Source organism: Typopeltis vanoorti, chromosome 2 (assembly GCF_054136105.1).
Source record: "Typopeltis vanoorti isolate ZY-2024b chromosome 2, IOZ_Tvanoo_1.0, whole genome shotgun sequence".
Lineage (NCBI taxonomy): Eukaryota > Metazoa > Arthropoda > Arachnida > Uropygi > Thelyphonidae > Typopeltis > Typopeltis vanoorti.
Window position 1 is genome coordinate 164,352,867 of NC_143550.1, and position 21,147 is coordinate 164,374,013.

Here is a 21,147-nt window from a genome sequence, read left to right on the forward strand (position 1 = left end):
GCAAGATTCTCTGCTAAATTGAATAGCTGTTGTAATAGATATGGTATGAAGGTCAGCAATAAAAAGACAAAGACAATGAAAATAGGCAGAATCATTGAAAATGTCAACTGTGTTGTGAATGGAGAACCTGTGGAACAAGTAAAACATTTCAGCTACTTAGGCACAATTTTTACTGAAGATGGTAAACTAAATATAGAAATAGACAACAGAATCAGCAAAGCTGGTATCGTGGGAAGTCAATTGAATAAATTCATATGGAATAAGAAAGAAATTAGTCGGAACACTAAATTAGCTGTATACAAGACTGTGTTCAAACCAGTTTTAACTTATGGATCTGAGAGCTGGGTCAGAAGTAAAACACTTGACCAAAGACTAGAGACCGCAGATATGAGAGTCCTGAGAAAGATTAGAGGTGTGAACAGATGGCATCGATGGCTATATCATATTAAAAATGAGGATATTAGGAAAGAACCTGACATTGTCAGCATCCAGGAATGTGTTAGTAGAGCTAATCTCAGATGGTATGGTCACTTAAATAGAATGGGAGAGGAAAGATTAGCAAAACAAGTGTTCTCTGCCAGGTTGGCAGGAAAACGACCCAGAGGAAGACCAAGATATAGGTGGATTGATACGGTACAAAGTGCCTTAGACGATAGAAATATAAGATCTGGTAATGTTGGAGTCTTGACAAGTAACAGACTGATTTGGAGGAAAATTGTAGATAGGACGTTAGTAATGATGTAATTTTTTCATGTAGTACTGTCATATCCTGTACACCCCTTGAGGGTACATGGCAGGAATTTGATGATGATGATGATAAAAATTTGTCTAAGAAAGTTTTAAAAATGATTGAAGTTGAACAGTTTTCAAATATGAACTACAGATTCAAGAACAAAATATTACTGAGGAAAAACATTGATAAACAACTAGTAATGAAACCTTACTTATGCTGGATCATAGGAATCAAGAGATGTTAGGAACTAACATCCCTTGAATATAAATATCAGGGAACAGTGATGATGACGATGATTATTATCATGTTTGGGAGCAAAGAAGACAATGAAACCAACTGTGATACTTTTCTAAATATATTTATCCAGTCTTATATCCTACTTTGACTTTTTTTTTTAAACTACAGAAACCTGATCTGATATAATCTTATACCAAAATTATTTCAACCTTAACATTATACTATGAATAATATTGGTGATGATTTTATATATTACAGATGACTAGCCAAATTATGAACCCAATTTTTATATTTGACTATGAGCTAATGCACTTTTTTTTACTATCACTTTTCTATGAATGAATTAAAGCAAAATGCTACATACACTGCTACTGCTGCTGCCACTATGGATGGAGTAATCACTGCAGAGGCTTGCTAAAGACTCTGTGCTGTCTTCTGATTGGCTAGTATGGGATGGAGAATTATGGAAAGATTGTCTACTAGAAGAGTCATCCTGGATATGATGTTCTTGTAACCTCTGAAACAAGACGTGTTAAAGAATGCTGAATAATATCTATAAACAAAATAATATCAATTCCAGAAGAAATCTTATAAATGTTACTTTTTTCATAACTTTTTGGAAAGTTATGGGGAAAAAAAGTTATAAAATTGTCTTGTAATAAAATATAAAACAGAGATATACTGAAAGATTACAGTGGAAGTTTGCATACTGTAAATCTTGCAACAGCATTCAAATAGACCTGACTGATTTTTTGAGGCATTTGAAAAAAAAAAAAAAAAAAAAAAAAAAAAAAAAAAAAAAATTCCAACCAATGGAAAATAACACAGACAAACCCAAGACAAAAAACGTGCGAGCTTCGAAGACGACACTCAGTCGAAATGGCTCACACCCTATTACTCCCACCCCTAATCTTGATTCATCATATTCTATCCTTCTCCTTTTCCCTAAAAATATTCCATCTTTTCACCTTCTTCCCAAAAAATTCACAGCCCACCCTTGAAACTTGGGTTTTAAATTCACATACCTTTGGTTTATCTGCAATTCTCCCACATCTTTCTACGTCCACATTTTGCCACCTACACTCCTTTCTGTCATACTTCAGCAGTGGTATATAAATGTTTATCACTATATGCCTGGTTCTACTCCAAAAGAAGACAACCAAGAACATCCAACAAAGGTATGTCCAAAATTATTCCTTCCTTATATTCTTCATGTATCTATATCTTTAAAATATCATAATGCCTTAAAAAAATTGCATAAAAAGCCAATAACATCATAAAAGGGATACTCATAAAGAAAAATAGGCAAAATAGCCATAAAAATTAATAGTTTTTTTTTTTGGTTCAAACCAGTAAAATTTTATAATGCTCATTAATGACAAGTACTTTTTTTCTTTTGCATACTTATGTAGTAGTTAGATTTGTTTTTGTTTCGATTTGCTCAGATTGAGAAAGAGAGAAAAAAATAAAGAAATACGTTTTTCATTAAAGTGTAATGTACCATGTTTGTATTTTAACACATCTTCTTGAAAAAGAAAGACCCCCCCCCAAACACATTTATTTAATTACATCTTTTTTTTATTAAAGTACCATATTATTATTATTATTATTATTATTCAAGCCTCCATGGAGTCAAAATACTCATCGTGTGAGGTCGTTTTTAGGAAACACAAAGTTTTTCATACCACTCCTTGAACCCATTGACCGTTCCCGCTCCAACCACTCTCTCAAGCAATGCATTCTAAGGTTCAACAACCCTCCACGCAAAGAAACCACTCCTCACCCTCTTGTGCACAGCCTCCTTTCATAACTTCCAGGGATGGCCCACTTGTCATCGCTCCTTCCTGCCATTCCACCAAGTGAAAGAACTCTCCAATGTCTACCCCTGTAACTGCCTCTCAACAGTTAAAAGTTTCGATCATATCACCTCTCCTCATATCCACCAAACTCTGCAGTCCACATTCTCTCAGTCGATCCTCATAACTCATATTGTAAAGTCCTGAAACCATCTTTGTTATCTGCCTCTATACCCTTTCCACCGTCAATTTATCCCCTTCAAATCCTGGAGACCAAATCTGAGAACAATAGTCTAAGTGTGGTCTGATCAGGGTCTTATACAACGGAATGATAACTCCTTTATCTCTGCAGGTCAGCATCCTTCTCAGTATTGCAGCAATACTCTGATTTACCCTCACCACCTTTGCAATATGCTCCCTGAATTTCAGTTTTCTATCAATCATCACCCCCAGATCTCATCTCCCATACTTCCTCCAATTGAGTATGCATCCTCCCATCGATGGATCCCAAACCTCAAGACGTTACATTTTGCTGCATTGAACTGACACCCCCATTCATTTGCCCATCTGTCTAGTTTATTCAAATCCTCTTGCAGGGCTACCACATCTGCACTATTACTGATAACCCTTCCCAGCTTCACATCATCCGCAAACAACTGAATGTCCCCTTGCAATCCATTGACAATATCATTGATATAAAGGTTGAACAATACAGGTCCCAGTACTGAGCTCTGTGGAACCCCACTTGTAACCTTCTGCTTTCTTGATATTGCCCCACCATACACAACTCTCTGATACCTATCAGTCAGTCAATCCTGAATCCATTAGATTAACCCGACATTTAAACCCATGTGCTGCAACTTAAATATCAGCTTATCATGTGGCACCTTGTCAAACGCCTTTGCAAAATCCAAAAAAATGGCAGTATATGCCTTTCCCTCATCAACTGCTCGTCACTTTATTATAAAAGGCAATCATATTACTAAAGCAAGAGCACCCCTTAACAAATCCATGTTGATTCTCACAGATAACATTACTCTCATCTGCCCAACGCTGTATATAGTCCCTCACTAATTTCTCCAAGACCTTAACTACTGATGACACACAAACAGGCCTATAATTAGACGCTTCCAGTCTGCTACCGCCCTTATGCAGCGGCACTATCTTATCTTCCTTCCATTCCCTGGGTAACTTTCCCACAGCCAGACTTTTATTGAAAAGCCAGGTCAACGGAGCTGTAAGTTCTTTAGCACATTCTCTCAAATACAGCAGCAACATAATGCAACAATTTTGTTGATTACTAATTTAATAAGTCAAAAAGGATTGGATTTAATAAACATAAAGGGATTTACTATTCCCCTTTCTATCAATTTTGTTGATTTTTGTAGGAAGAGGAAACTGGTCCACATTGGTTGTCAACTGTGAAATTTGCTTACTAGGATGTTTTTGGTCCCAATTAATCATGAAGTAGATACCCACTGCACTATATTACTGCAGTGGGTATTTTCTTCACGAAGTAGACTTGAGGGAGTTTCAAAAGTATTATCACCAGTGAGTACAAATTATAAAATTGCACCTTGAGTATCGAGTAAATGAACAAGGTATACAACTGGATACTTACTAATATTTCAAAGTGCCTTTTAGTGGGTCAATCTGATTAATCTATGTTTTTAACAATGCAATAATATCTAAACAGGCTGCTTAATGACAAGGTTTACATATCTAAAATATGAAATAAAAAATGAGAGGTGACCAGCCATGATGGTAGATTTTGTAGGAAAAGATATGGATTGATGGATTTTTTTTTTAAATTAAAATCTTCTTCTTCTTTCACTATGCCTTATCCCATGTTAAACGGGGTCGGCATTTTTTTTTAATTCAAAAATGATCCACAAAAGGTTGCAGGCCTATTGCCCATTATTATTGTAGGAGGAATGAGGGTTAGTTAATCGAGGAACACTGGCACAAAGACTGACCCAGGTAGCTTTTCGGGCATCCAATAAGAAAGACAGTGGTCCAGGCAATGAAAATCATCTCCCAGCCAAAGATATTCATGGGGATCCACGCTACAGCATGACGGTTGGAAAGCATAAACAAACACAAGCTTACCAAAATGCTATGGAAATTATGAAGACAAGGCAGGGCTAATAACAATGGTAAACTACTCACTGGATTTTCATTCCCAACATGGATTAGTCATCACTTACATCATGTTTCAACATAAAAATGCACATTACATTTATATGGAGAGCTGACAATATGGATTGATGGAAGAGAAGTCTTATTGTATTACTGTAGATTCTTTATGCTGTTTTAATTTCAGATACTTCATCATCCCCTGCCTGTCATGTGGAAGACCGGGGTTCAATTCCCTGCCGGGGAGTGTTATATTTTGCCAGCCTGGTTAGCGTACCTGCACTCCAGCCAAAAGGCTCTGGCTTTGAATCCTGCCATGGGCATGGATGTTTGTGATTGTCTGTGAAAATACTAATGGTGGTGGTGGGCAGTAGATGGCATTGGTGTAGATGGTGGATTGAGTGGTGGAGACAGAACTGTAGAGTAGGTGCCCTCCCTTGATGACTCTTTGGACTCCCTAGAGGTGTCAAGTAATAGTAAATCTATACCGAGCATATTATGAAAGAAAGTGCTATTAAACCTGATATTAGAATCAGAGATATTAAACTTATCAAATTCCTGATATGTACCTAAAAGGGGGTGTACAGGATATGATAGTACTACATGAAAAATTTACATCATTACTAACTTCCTATCTACAACTTTCCTCCAAATCAATCTGTTACCTGTCAAGACTCCAACATTATCAAATCTTAAATTTCTATCTTCTAAGGCACTTTTTACTGTATCAATCCACCTATATCTTGGTCTTTCTCTGGGTCTTTTTCTTGCCAACCCCTGGAAGAGAACACCTAAGATTAGCTCTGCTAACACATTTCTGGATGCTAACAATGTCAAATTCTTTCCTAATATCCTTGTTTTTAATATGATACTGCCACTGATGCCATCTGTTCACACCTCTAATCTTTCTCAGGACTCTCACATCTGTGGTCTCTAGTCTTTGGCCACGTTTTTCTAACCCAGTTCTCAGATCCATAAGTCAAAATTGGTTTGAACACTGTCTTGTATACAGCTAATTTAGTGTTTTGAGTAATTTCGCTCTTGTTCCATATAAATTTATTCAATTGACTTCCTACCATACCAACTTGATTGATTCTATTGTCTATTTCTATATTTAATTTACCATCTTCACTAAAAATCATGCCTAAGTAGCTGAAATGTTTTACTTGTTCTATAGGTTCTCCATTCACAATGCAGTTGATATTTTCAATGCTTCTGCCTATTTTCATTGTCTTTATCTTGTTATTGTTGACCTTCATACTAAATCTATTAAAACAGTTATTCAATTTAGTCAGGGAATCTTGCAGACTTGTAGCAGATTTATTTAGAAGTATAACATCATCTGCATAAAGTAAAGACCTGAGATTAACACCTCCAATTTTGATATCAGGTTTAATACCACTTTCCTTCATAATGTGATCCATATAGATAATAAATAACAGAGGGGATAATGTACATCCTTGTCTGAAACCAGATTTAACAATAGGCCGAGTTTTCGATCAGTTTTCAACTGTACTTCCTTCATTTCTAACTGCTGACTTACAACTCAAATAAAGACTACATAAGTATTGCTTGATATTAAACTTATCTGTTTGATTTATGCAGATAATGTTGTAGTCCTAAACACAAAAAGTGAAAGTCTCTAGGATTCTCTAACTAAACTGAGCTATCAGTTTAGTTAGAGAATCATGCCAAATTTGTTATGGCTATCAGCTATAACAAATTTGACATGAAAATCAGCAATAAAAAGACCAAAACTATGAAGATAGGCAGGAGCATAGAAAACTTCAGCTGCATTCTAAATAAAGATCCTAAAGAACAAGTAAAATATTCAGCAATTTGGGCACAATTTTTAGTGAAGATGGCAGGTTAAATCTGGAAATAGACAACAGAGTAAGCAGTGTTCGTATGGTGAGAAGTCAGCTGAATAAATTTATATGGAATAAGAGGGAAATTAGCCAAAATGCTGAACTAGCAGTATACAAGACCATGTGTACTGTTTTTCAAATCAGTTTTTAGTTATGGATCTGAGAGTTGGGTTAAAAATAAAGTGCTTAATCAAAGAGTAGAAACTACAGTTATGAGAGTTCTTAGAAAAATTAGGGGCCTGAATGGCAGAATCATTAAAAATGAAGACATTAGGAAGGAATTGACATTGTTTGCATTGAAGAATGTATAAGCAAGGCTAATCTAAGGTGGTATTGGTCACTTAAGTAGGATGGGAGAGGAAAGATTAACAAAACAGATGTTTGATGCCAAGATGGCAGGGAAAAAGACCCAGAGGATGACCTAGGTCTAGATGCATTGATTCAGTCAGAAGTGCCTTAGAAGAATGAAATGTTAGATGTGACAATATTGAAGTAATGACATGTAACAGGCTAATTTGGAGAAAAATTGTTGATAGGAGATTAATAATAATATAAACTTAACCATGTAATGCTCTCACAGTAGCGTGAAACTCCTTGAGGGTACATAATAGGGAATTGATGATGACAGACATGAAATACTTACCCTCAGGTGGATGGCATGCTCGGTGCATTAAATTGCCTTAAAATGCCTAATCAAGGGACCTCGGACAAATGAAAATTCGATGGATGGAACTAACCACATGATCTTACTCAATGAGCACAGAATTCAGCAGCTTTACATGTAACGGACTAGGAATAACTTTTTATCTCCATACCTGACAACTTTACTTTATGGGTATTTGTGTGATATGATTGTGTATGGTATGTTGTTGATACTAGCTTCCATCTCTGGTAATACACTGAGTGTAACTTGTTTTATAAAATTAATTTGTTATATTCTACTGTGCATGTAGCTATACTGAAAAACACATTAATTTTTCCATCAGATGTTTTATGGCACAGATTTTGCTGATCACTTAAATTGAGGTCCAGTTATAAGGTGCTGTTACAGGAATTCAGTTGCCCTGCTCATCTATTCCTGGATCAGGTATGTCAGGGTTTAGATATTTGAAGGTTAGATAACTGAGAGATCACTTCATATTACATGATGAAATGCAAATGATTTAATGCAATATCTTGAAGTATTACCCACCTGAATGTTTCCAAATAATAAGTTATTACTACCCTCTGTATCTGGAGACTTAATATCCGGTATTTGCCAAGAGTGATAACTTCTATCCTTAACTAGCTGAAATATTTACATTAGACATACGTTAGGGGGGGGGAGGAAAAAGACAGAATATGTGCATAAAATATAAAATTAATGCAGAAATTTAGTGTATACTCATATTCAGTTCTAGATAAAAAATAAAAAAATAATAAGTCTGTTGTTACAAACCATAAATGCAGAAACAAACATAATTGTGACAGGTTAGTTTAATCTAAATTCTGGTTACTGTCAAATGTCATACAACTCACAAGTTCATGTTCTGTTATTAGACTATAATAAATTTGCCAACTAGCCAAATGCAAAATAAACTTCCAAAATTCTCTAAATCCAGAATAATTTAATAATAAGGTGGTACAACGGTTGTTAACTCGTATAGGTAAATATGACCTCTCCATTGCTTATGGCTTAGTATCACCACTCTGGGTCTGCCTCCCACTGATGAACCGGTCTGGGTAGTGGTCCTTCCCTTAATGCATAGCAGTATACATGTCTGCAAGGAGATGTGCTTTGCATTATGGGAGATACTGAGACGAGGAGTGATGAGAGCTTGATCTACCTTTGCTACGAGTTGCCAAGTGATGTACCACCTTACCTCAGTCCTTAAGATATTTTCAGGCACAAACTTTGTTTGCTTACACTTGGATAAATGATTAAACTAAATTTATTATAGTCTAACCAAGTGCAAAATAAACTTCCAATGTCAAGTTCCTTTTTAATATCTTCATTTTTTTTAAAATATGATTCCACCACTGATGCCATACATTGTCTCCTAATTATTCTCACAACTCTAATATCAGTGCTCTCTGGTCCTTGATCAGATATCTTCCATTCAACCCATTTCCAGATTCACAAGTCAAAATTGGTTTGAATGCGGTCCTGTATAGAGCTGGTTGAGTGTTCTGACCAACTTCTCTCTTATTCCATACATTTATTCAGTTAACTTCCACTACACCAGCTCTGCCCATCCTGCTATTCACTCCATATCCAATACCTCATTCTTGCTCCAAATAGTTGAAGGTCTAACCTGTTCTAGAGGTCCACCATTCAGGATGCAGCTGAAGTTTTCAATGTTCCTATCTATTTTCACAGTCTTTATTTTTTATTACTAATGTTCATGCCAAATTGGTTATAGCAGTCATTCAATTTAGTCAAGAATCTTAAAGACCTGCAATGCACTTAGTATATCATCTGCTCAAAGCAAGAAATAATATTAACATATCCAATTCTGACATCAGGTTTAATGCCAACCTGTTTTCATAATTCATCCAATATAAATGATAAACAACAGGAACAGTGTGCACCTTTATGTTGGATCATGTTAGTGATGACTAGTCCATGTACTGAACCCAGCAGGTACTTATTATTATTAGCCTTACTCCCTTCTCCAAATTTCCCTAACATACGTGTTTGACATTCATTTCCTGCTCTGCTGTTTAAATCTCCAACAAGGACTAACTTTTCCCCTTTCTTAATGTTAGCTGCCCTCTCCAATGACTTGAAAAATTCAAACAACTCCTCCATTTCTTCCTTAGAAGAACCGTCTGAATCTTCCGGAACATAGGTACAAATAAGTCTGATCCACAATTTCCATTGTGATGTTTGTCCACATCACTACTTGAATTTGCTTGCCATTCAAGATTATTATCTTCATGTTTAGTGCTGAATACTATAGTTACTCTTCCTTTCCTTGATCATTATTGTAGGAAATAATAAAACAGGAAATTGGACAATGAAATATATGTTCTTACAGAACTACAGAAAACTTTAGAGAAGAAACAGAATTTGGAACCATTAGAGAGGACAGTTGAAAGAAAAAAAATAAAAACCTAGTTTTCAGGAAATGAAATTTTCTTATATGGAACTCATTCTCCAGGCACAACCTGGCAGAGTATGTGACAATGGGATTCTGTGCCAGTTGAACAAGAAGCTCCATGACTTGATACTAACAGGTTCAGGCCTGAGCACTAACTGGTGGTCAGCCAGGCAGCACCACAGTTTTAACTGATGTACCCTCGAAATTGAGTAGGTTATGGGTCTCAAAGTATGTTTGTCATGGCCTTGAAGGGTATCACTCACATACTGCACAGAGAAGAGAGAGAGGGCAGAAACTGGAATCTCTGTTCTGGAGACCAAACATTTGCCACTTCACCAACAATAAGCTGGACAGTGGTATGTCACCAGATGATGAACAATATCTACCACCTACAACCCAATTCATGAATCTAATATCTAAACCAGTATGTAGTAATTTATATATCAACTTATCATGTGATACCTTGTCAAAAGCCTTACAATTTTTTTTTTTTTTAAAAAAAGATAATATACACCTTTCTCTTATCAACTGCTCTTGTTACTTGATTATAAAAAATTAATCATCACATTACTGACATTTGAAGCCATTGTCAAATATTCAATGGTAAAGTCAAGCTGATGCCATTATGGCACTAAACACTCATTTTATTATTATTATTACACTAAGACCTCAAAGTCAAAGACTCATCTAGGAGGTTCCTTTTGTCATACACATAGCCCATCATACCATGCTTTAAAACGTATTCAAATTCTCTGCAGACACCATGCTCTCAGGCAATGCATTCCAATCATTCGCAACTCTCCATGCAAAATAACCTGCTTCTCACTCCCTTTCTCACCACTTCCTCATACAGATTCCAGGAATGACCTCTTGTTCTCCCTAATCTCCACCATTTAATGAAAAATCTCTTCAATGTTCTTATTCGTATAACATTCTTATATTCTTATAGTGGTTGTTTTTATAACAACCACTGTTGGATCTTGAATGAAAAAGATTTCCTTAAAGAAATAATTTATTCAGGATTCAACATGTTTTAGCTAAACAACAACGAAAATGTTTGTATATAGGTAAAGATACAAATTGTTTAATGAACCATATACTAGTACTATTTTATGTAATATTACTTAAAGGTAAACGAAGCCTTTTTTTTTTGTAAGAATTTATAATGGAAGAAGTATTCTTTGTAATATATATGTTAAGACATATAACTGAAGTTCAAAATCCACTAACGAAAACCTCGGGTGAATTGCATAGCCTATGGTAAATTGTCTACGTGCGGAGCGGCACGTGCTTGGTGTTTTCCAGGAAGACGCGAATAGAAAAAAACGACACGTGCGCAAAAAGAGGGTGCTGAGCAGAAGGGTATGGGAGTGAAGAGGGTGCCAAAGGTAGTGGATATAAAAGAGGTTTTCCCCCTTTCAAGGGGGTCTTTTTGGTCTTTGTTTTGCTTTGGATTTTCTTGTGAAGTCGGGGCAAGTTCAAGTTCGGGATCTTATTGATAGCATGTAGTTATTCACGGCCATCGTTTCAAGATGTCGTATGGAAGGAATCGATGAGGAGATAATCGGCAGCATTCCAAGCAAGCTTGAAGGAACTGACTGCCATATACATCTACGTGGATCGATTCGAGCCATGCTGTCTCTAGTCCATGATGGAAAAGAAAGGCAGAACAATGAAGTCCAAGCCTACCCTGTGAGACAATCGTCTAGAAGAAGACCGGACATTCCGTGGGATGAAGTAAGGATAAGATGACAGAATGAATATACTTCCAGAAATATGGTAATATAAAACCTTTTGTGATTCTTTGTTAAGAAAGAAAGGAATATTGTGATATAGAAGAAAAGAGATGTTATGTTTCAGAACTCTATACTTGTAGGAAAAGGACTATAGCAAACATTGGATGGCAGTGTTTTAAGTCTTAGGCCAATTTCTCAAGTAATTAATTGAATGAATTGTAGTTTGAATTGTTGTGAGTAATGATCTATAAAGTTACCAATGTGATTGAATTAATTTGAGAGAATGTGTAGACTAGTAAGGATATTTGAAGGATGCTAACAAATTTTGTGCTATAGAATTAACCTATGCTTAAATTGTTGTATAACCTTTTACCTAGGATACCTATATTCCAATTGAGTTTATTCTTTAAATGTGTAACCTTAGGAATTTAATAAATGTATCTTGAATATCTTAACCTGGTTTGTGCCTTGAATTGAATCCAATGCACCGCTTGCTAATATCTGAATCTGAGTGGGATAGAATTATTTGACAGAGACCACGACTGCAAACTAAAGTAAACTAAGTGACATAGATAAACTGAGATAAGAAGTAATTAGTGAATTGATTAGCTTAGTATATTTTCTGAAGGTTATTACTCCTTGGTTAAGAGGAATTTCTAACCTAGGGATCTGGCTGGCACAGCTTGATCAAATAAATATTGCTAGAACCTGATTTAGGAGATGACTCCAGACCATTATTACTGAGGATAGGGCTCCTTTCAGAGGTCTACCCTTTGTTAATTATTTAATATACTTAATCATTCTAAGAATCGGCCAATTGTCTAGATATTTTACAGTAAATGCGAGTGTACTGTTATGTTAGTTTCACGAGTATAGACCATAGAAGTACATAGTTAAAGTGATAACACTACACAGCGATAATTTAAGACTAATAACATAGGAAGAAGAACACAATAAAAATATAAAATTAAGGAAATGTCACGACATAACACCACTTACCAACTTATAAATCTCTATCATATCACCCCCTCTTTCTCCTATCCACTAGACTCTGCAAATTGCATCAACTCAACCTTTCTTCATATTTAACATTCCAGGGATTAGAAACTATTTTAGTCAACTGCCTCTGGACCTGCTTCAATCATCTTTTTGAAAATGAGGTGACCAAATCTGTGCACAGTAGTCCATATCTGCCCTAATCAGAGCCTTATAAAATGGAACCAGAATCGCCTTACTTTTACAAATCAATGTCCTTTCCATCATTACCAGAATTCATTGCGTTGACCTCATAATTTTGCGATGTATCCTCTACATTTTCAATTCTTATCCACCGTCAACCCCAAAATCTCTTATTTCAACCTCCAACAATATATCTCCACCAAAAGTAATGTTTCAAATTTGTTTCCCAAATTTGAAAACCTTACATTTCACAACACTGAACTATCATTCCCACTCCCATGATCTATTCAAGTCTTCTTGTGAGACCATATCAGCTCTACCCTTCATAATTTGTCCCAACTTTGCATAATCTGCAAACAACTGAATAATATTATTATTATTTGAGACCTCTAGAGAGTAAAGGGAGGTCTCAGATAATAATAATAATCAAGTGAGGCTATAAATCATCCAAACCAGCTATCATATTTTCCCTTAAACTCATTCACACTAGATGCAATCACTACCCCGAGAGGAAAACTATTCCACTCACTCACTCACTGCTCTGTGAGAGAAAAACCTAGCTCTTACCCTTTTCTTGACTAAAAACAAATTTAACTTCCATGGATGACCACGTGTTCTCTCTTCACCTTCTATATAATGAAAAATTTCATCAGACAATATCCTATAACACCCATTCAAAAGTTTATAGAGCTCTATCATACCCTTCTTTCTCTTATTAACCAGAGTCTCCAATCCAAATGCTTGCAATCTGTCCTCATAATCTAAATCCCATAATCTGGATATAATCTTTGTAATAACTCTTCTTTATCGCCTTGGAACCCAGGAGACCAAATCTGCACACAATAATCCAGGTGTGGTCTTATCAAAAGTCTTATAAAGAGGCAAACTGACTTCCTTATCCTTACATGTCAAGGTTTGCTTCAATGTCACAATTATCCTGTGAGTTGCATTTGCAACTTTTGCTATATAACCTTTCATCAAATTCCTATCCATCATTACACCAAGATCCCTAGCCTCATCAGTTTCTTGTAGCATAACCCTGCTAATATATATACACCACTAGAAATCTTATCATGCCAAAGTACATAATTTTACACTTACTAACAGTTATTTTTGTTTGCCCAAATTTCCAGCCTATTCAAATCATTTTGTAAGTGCTGGATATCAGCAGCATCCCTGATTGCCCTACCAATCTTCACATCATCAGCAAACAATTGCACATCTCCTGTTAGACCATTCCTAATGTCATTAATGAATAGATTGAACAATGGACTGAACCCTGAGGCACACATTAAATCTGGTCGATTCACACCTACCATATACAACTTTCTGATATATGTCGGTTAACCATCCACCAATCCAAGTCAAATGTTTATATTCCAATCCCATATTCTCCAGTTTATGCAACAGCCTTTTGTGTTGTATCCTACCAAAATGCCTTAGCAAAATCTAACATTATCATAGTGTATCCATTCCCTTTATCTAACTTGGCCATAACATTGTTATAAAATGTCAGCAAATTGCTAAAACATGACCCTCCTTTAGTAAATCCATGCTGCTCTTTGTAGAGTATAGCTTGCTTGCTTGTCTACCCATTTCTGTATGCAAGTTCTTACCAACTTCTCTAAAATCTTTACTACCATACCAGAGATACTGATAGGTCAGTAGTCAGACACATCAGTTTTTGCACCACCCTTGTACAATGGAACTATCCTATATTCCTTCCATTCATGTGGTACCATTCCTGAGCTGAGACTCAAGTTATACAAACATGTTAAAGGCCTAGCCAATTCTGCTGAATATATAACGTGCTGATATTCAATCAGTCCCTATTGACAAATTCTTATCCAGATTATGCAACAACTCTTTAATCTCATTTTCAAGTACTTCTAACTCTTCATTGAATGTGGCAGTAGCACTGTGCACCATGTTACATACACCTGGTTGATATAGCTTAGCCAAGTGAGCACTCATTAATTAAACAATCTCATTAGCTTCCGACACTAGAGTACCACATGCATTCAATAAAGTTATTCTTCCACCTTCATTCTTTCTTTTACTTGTAGCATTAACATAATGATAAAATTCTTTTGGATTGCCTTTAGCTGGCATAGCCAATTTCTTTTCATATTGTGATTTAGCTTTCCACAAAATACTGATTACTTTTCTGATATGAGCTTTATACAGTTCATTAACACCTCTCACTCTCATTCTCATGATATGCTTTCCCCATCATCATCTTCTTGTGGATCTCTTTCTTAATAAGGATTCATATCCATTTCACTCCCAACTTATTTATTCTTCTAACACTAGGGATATATTCAGATACCATCTCATTTAAACACTTTTTCAAAGATTCCCATACATCAGTAACTAATACCATGAGACCAAAGATAGTATTCTTCTAAATTGATCATAATTTTCAGCTTTGTAATTCAGCATATAACCTGTTCTAATGGGAACATCAATATAATTAGACACCTCCCAAGAAAACACAACATGATCACTTTCACCAACTGGTAAAATAGTCATATTCTTAACAGACACCCCTTCTGACGCTATGAACAAATCCAACGCTCTGACTTTGAGTTCCTTATTTCACATGCTGCTTGAAAAAGTTGTCTTGCAACAATTCAATAAATTCCTCCTCATTCTTATCATGAGATTTCTCATCTACCCAATCCATGTTTGGATAATTAAAGTCACCCATAATGATGACTCATTTAGTGCTGATAAGGTTAAATTAGCAATGCATTTCTCCATCCCCTGCTGCCAGGTCTATAGCAACACTATCATATATTTCATTTTGTTAGCCTCCACTTCATACCAGACAGCATCCAACTCACTGCTACATGGGACATTGTTACTAACGTTCTCTTTTTCCTCCCGAAAAGGTCCCTTCCGAAATACTCAAAAGGTGCAAACCCAAAGAATATTTTCCTATCCCATTTTGCATACCATAGCTGAACTTTCACATTTCACACAATATCCCCATTCAAATCTTCCCCAATATCATTAACATACAGATCAAAAAGCAATAGCCCTAAAACAGACCCCTGAGGCACACCACTAGTGACTTCCCTCTTCTGAAATATTGTTCCTGCACAAACAACATACTGATACTTATCAGACAGCCAATCTCCAATCCAATGCCCTAGTCTAATATCAAACCCTATCTGTTCTAGTTTGACTATCAACTTGTCATGTGGCAATCGATCAAAAGCCTTTGCAATGTCTAAGAATACTATTGTGTATCCATTTCCCACATCCAATGCTGCTTCACCTTGTTGTTATAAATAAGGTAGATTACTAAAACGTGATTTCCCTTAAGCAAATCCATGCTGTCAACAAATACATTGTTGTCAACTCAATTCTGGATCTTGGTTCTCACCAACCTCTCCAACACTTTAACCACAACACCTGACACACAGATAGACAATAATTTGATGCTTGAGTTCTGTCACCTCCTCTTTTCTTTAAATAAAATTAATGTTATATGCAAAATGATAAAGGAACTAAAATTCCATGTACATAATGCCCCTGAAAGCAATGAAGATATTCAGAAATTCATCCTTTTCATCAAACCCAAGATAATGACCTCTAAAGTCCATTGACCTCAGGCTGGCCTGGTTGGCTGAGTGGTTAGCACATCCACTCTCCAGCCAAAAGGCTGTGGGTTTGAATCCTGCTGTGGGCAGATGTTTGTGATTGTCTCTGAAAATATTAGTGGTGGTGGGCAGTAGATGGCATTGGTGTAGATGATGGTGATAGTAATGGTTCACTGTAGTTGGTAAATTGAGTGGTGGAGACAGAGAGTTGTTGAGTAGGTGCCCTCCCTCGATGTCTTTGGACTCTCTGAAGGTGTCAGAGTAATAATAATAATATATATAGAGGATATTGTGACAGTAATAATGTAAAACTTTTCATCTAGTACTAACTACTAATTGACAATTTTCTTTCAGTCTTCTAAGGCACTTCTAATTGCACACATCCATCTAGATCTTAGTCTTCCTCTGGGTCTTTTTTTCTGCCACCCCAAACACCTGTTTTGCTAACCTTTCCTTTTTTCCATTCTATTTAAGCGACACCATACCACTGGGAGATTAGCTCTGCTCACACATTCCTGAATGCTAACAATGTCAAGTGCCTTTCTAATATCTCATGTTTAATATGATTCTGCCAAGGCCATCTGTTCACTCAACTAATTTTTCTCAGAAATTTCATATCTGCGCTTTCCAGAATTAGATCAAATAATTTATTTCTAACCCAACTCTCAGAAAGTTAAAACTGATTTGAGTACTGTCTTGTATAGTGCTACTTCGGTGTTTTGGCTAATTTCTCTCCTATTCCATATAAATTTATTCACTTGTCTGTCCATAGTAGTAGCTTTTATTATTATATGATCTATTTCCATATTTAATTTGCCATCATCACTAAAAACTTGTTCCTAAATAACTGACCAGTTTTACTTGTTACAGGTTCTCCATTTGCAATATAGTTGTTTTCCACATTCCTGCCTATTTTCATAGTTTTTGTTTTTTAATTGATAATGTTCTTGCCAGATTGTTAGAACAGTTATTCAATTTGGTTAGGGAATCCTGAGGACTTTTTACTAGATTTATTTAAGAGTATAACATTATCTGCAAAAAAGTAAAAAACTGGGCTTAACATCTTTACGAAGATGGTCTGAAAAGTTCTCGGCCTAACAATGAAAAAACAAATTTATAATTTCAAAATTATTTTTATTTTTCAAAATAATCTCCCTTATGACTAATACATTTATTCCAGCAATGCTCCAGCGCCATTATCCCGTACCTGTAACGGTTCTCAGTAAGATCTGCAAAATATCCCTCTACAGTTGCAATCACCTCTTGATTCAAAGAAAAACACTGACCAGTGAGGAAGAGTTTTAGTTTTGAAAACAGATAGAAGTCAGAAGGAGCCACATTTGGGGAATGGGGTAGATGTTACAACAATTTATAGTGCAGATCCCTTAATTTTCTCATTGCCAAAACACCTTGTGGGCAGGTGCATTATCCTGATGAAAGATGATATTTTTCTTCTGCAAACCGGATCTTTTCTCACAAATTTTTTTCTCTAATCTGGTTAAAAGATTGGAATAATATTCCTGAGTTATTGTTTTAGCGCCTTTTGATCTACTGTGAGCAAGCATAGCACCCATCTTGCACAAAGCTTTTTCATTTGCAATTCTTCATGCAAAATATATCCTACACATTCTTTTGAAATGCCTATAGGCTCAGCAATTTCACTCGCTGGTCATCCAATAATATATCAAGCACTCCAGCAATGATTTTGGACATCCTTCACATGGATAATTTTCAAGGCTGGTACGGCCAAATTTAAACTTGGCAGCAAATTTCTTAATTGTCAAAAATGAAAGAGAAGAGTACCCATAAACTTTTATGAACTTAGAATGAATGTCTTTCAGCGTTAAACCTTCTTTTACAAAGAATCTTATAACCGCACGATACGCAATTTTATCCATTTCACGGGATACAGAACTTTTGCTTCAGACAGTTGTATAAAACAAACTACTTGATAGAATGACTTGCAACTTCACATGGTTGCTTATGACAAACTTAGAAAAAAAAAATCTTGCCGATAGTGTTGCCATTTATTGTCGAGGCTGAGAACTTTCAGACCACCCTCGTATATCCTTTCTTCACAAAAGTCTCCATATGGCTGGCATGTATGATCATGGCTAAATCAGTAATCACATCCCAGGTGATCATTTTTTGCTTGTTTCTTCCTCATGTCCAATGCTGGAATTATCCTGCTCATTCTCCCTTCTGGACAGCAGATTATGGACTCTCTCATTAACTGATCCTCTAACTATGGAATCTCCATATACTGCTATCTTGGAATTACTAGTCACCTCTTTTACTCTTTTTCTTCCCCTAGTTTTCATTAAAACTACAATGGTTTCAATAAATTAAGGAAAAAAGAAAAGAATTGTGGAACTTGTAGAGAAACATATGAAAGTCAAGTACATTATGTAAGAAAAGATGCTGAGTCTGGTTATTGTATAAAGAAGATTGGTGCTGTCAACATTATATGCAAATGAGCCACTGCAAATATGCATATAATGCAAATTAGGCAGAGGTAGCCAGACAATTGTATGATGAATCGCATCATGATTCACATACTGTGAAACCAACTCCCACAGTCACAGATAACATCCTGAAGATACAGTGAAGAAAGGGCTACAACCACAGTGACTGATATCTCCAATTATCTGCTCACCAAAACAGGAATGCTACCCTAAATCATCTACGATCTGACCTCACATCGGCTACAGAAACATTAGTATCTATTCGTTTCCTTATCTCCATGCCACAGGAGAGAACATTTGAAATGGGCCAGGCTCCATGTCAAGTGGAGCCAAAACCAATGGGATCAATACTGTTTATGGACAATCCCCACTTTGCTTTACAAAGTGATACTAAGTGTACTCTTATGGAGAGAACCAGGATCATGTTAGCATCTCTCTAATATCCATGAAAGGAACACTTATGGTGGAGGAGCATCTCATTGGGTGGGCACACAGATCTGTATGTGCTTCCTAGCAGAATGAAGAACGTTGCACCTTATAGAGATGAGGTTCTGGACCCCTATGTTTTCATTCATATGCAGATGCAATAGGGGAGACATCCCTTCCATCTTGGTAATCTCTCACTAGATCAAACTTTTTTCGACTACGGAACACTTCACAAATCCTGAAATTTTTACGGAACACCTTGGTTATTTTGTAATGTATAAATTAATAATTAAGTGATAATTTAGCTGATTTTTTATTATTAATCCAGTTTATACGAAGTGTGTCTCCATGATTTCTGTGCGACTTATTAGCTGATAATTAATTATTAATTTATTAAACATCAATTAAACCATCATTAAATCAATTTGTGCTGACAAATTCCAGAACTTCTCACAGAACACTGGTTAAAAACCACTGCACTAGACAATGAAAATCATTTACCACTTAAAGACATTCATTAACATCCATGCCTGCAGTGGGAATCAAACCCAAACAGACTGTATGATTCAAATTCCACCATTCAGTTAAGCAGAAATAATAACAACACATAATAGTAATACCTTTAATAATAAAAATATTTTCATTAGAAATCTAATTTTTTATTAATTAACCAATTACAAACCTGATTTGAAAATGTGCTATTGGTTTGGTGTAACGAACAATGCTTGAACATTGTAGTTAAAGCATGATTCTGATATTCTAAATCTTGCACTTTACGCTGAAGTTTGCCACAGTCTTCTCGCAAGTTCTGACAATATAAAACAAGAATATTGTTAATTTTAAAAGTAAATCTATATTTTTTTGTGATTCATTTTTTAAAAATTGTAAATATTATTATAATTTCAGAAAGGGAAGATTTGAGAATTGCCTTTCTGACTTCATGAAGGTTTACACATTTCTGAAAAATTGTTTTATAACTGGGACCTTCTGCAATTCACTTTATTGACCAATGTTATTCTGTCATTCATGACCAATAACATTGGTCAAGAATGACAGAATACTGAAGCAGTTTAACTATTAATAGTAATGCACAAATGAAAACTGCAAGCGTAAATTCTCAGTCTTGGATGGGGAGGGGGGAAGTCTCAAAGAATTGAATAACAATTATTCTCACTATTATTATTATTATTAATATTCAGGAATCTCTTGGAGTCACAAGACTCATCACCAAAGGCCCTTCTTAGACAACATAAATTCTATTATACCATTCCTTAAACTTCTTCTGTGTTTGTACATTTATAACTAATGCAAAGATAATTAGAAAGAAATGGAAAGAAAAGATAAAGGATAATTCGTGGAAAGAGTTCTGGAAAGATAAGTGCTATTTTGAGTGATAATTGGCAACATTTCATGAATTTTAGTGTTGTACTATTTATTTTCGATAACAAAGTGTGTCTCCATGATTTCTGTGCAACCTATTAGCTGATATTGCCTTCTTTAAATATAACACAATGGTGATACTTACGAGGTCAACAACATGGGCGCAACCAGTGTGACTAGGTGAGCACCGAGAAAATCAAGTGGCATTAACAATAGACTTTTCAAAAATGATTCAATGTAGTCAGTGTTGTCGTGACGTTCTATTTTCATGTTGTGTTCTAGTCTGCCATCTTGTTTCAAGTCACTCTTATTAATAAAACAACTAATTGCAAATTGATCACCGATCCAAAAGTAGGGAAATTTATAATTATACTGCGCCACCCTATTTTTAGATTAGTCTATATAAAACAGTAGGATCAATTCTTAATTAAGTTAGCAGTCTTCTCATTTAGGCCGAATTATTTACTATTCTACTTGGGGCACGCGCAAGATTCGAATTT

At 35.6% G+C, this 21,147-nt stretch overlaps 1 protein-coding gene across 6 annotated transcripts in view; it reads right to left on the reverse strand.

Moving 5' to 3' along the window:
• Positions 1-21,147, reverse strand: part of LOC150109601 (uncharacterized) — a 426,121-nt gene that overhangs the window by 113,395 nt on the left and 291,579 nt on the right. For 5 of the 6 annotated variants that reach the window (XM_090413762.1, XM_090413780.1, XM_090413753.1 and 2 more), the window contains 3 exons: positions 19,950-20,075; positions 7,963-8,058; positions 1,335-1,487 (listed from right to left, as the gene is read on the reverse strand). In XM_090413762.1, the coding sequence (XP_090269888.1) occupies positions 1,335-1,487; positions 7,963-8,058; positions 19,950-20,075 (375 nt within the window). The remainder of the gene's footprint in view (positions 1-1,334; positions 1,488-7,962; positions 8,059-19,949; positions 20,076-21,147) is intronic. The other variant, XM_090413770.1, reaches the window with a different exon arrangement.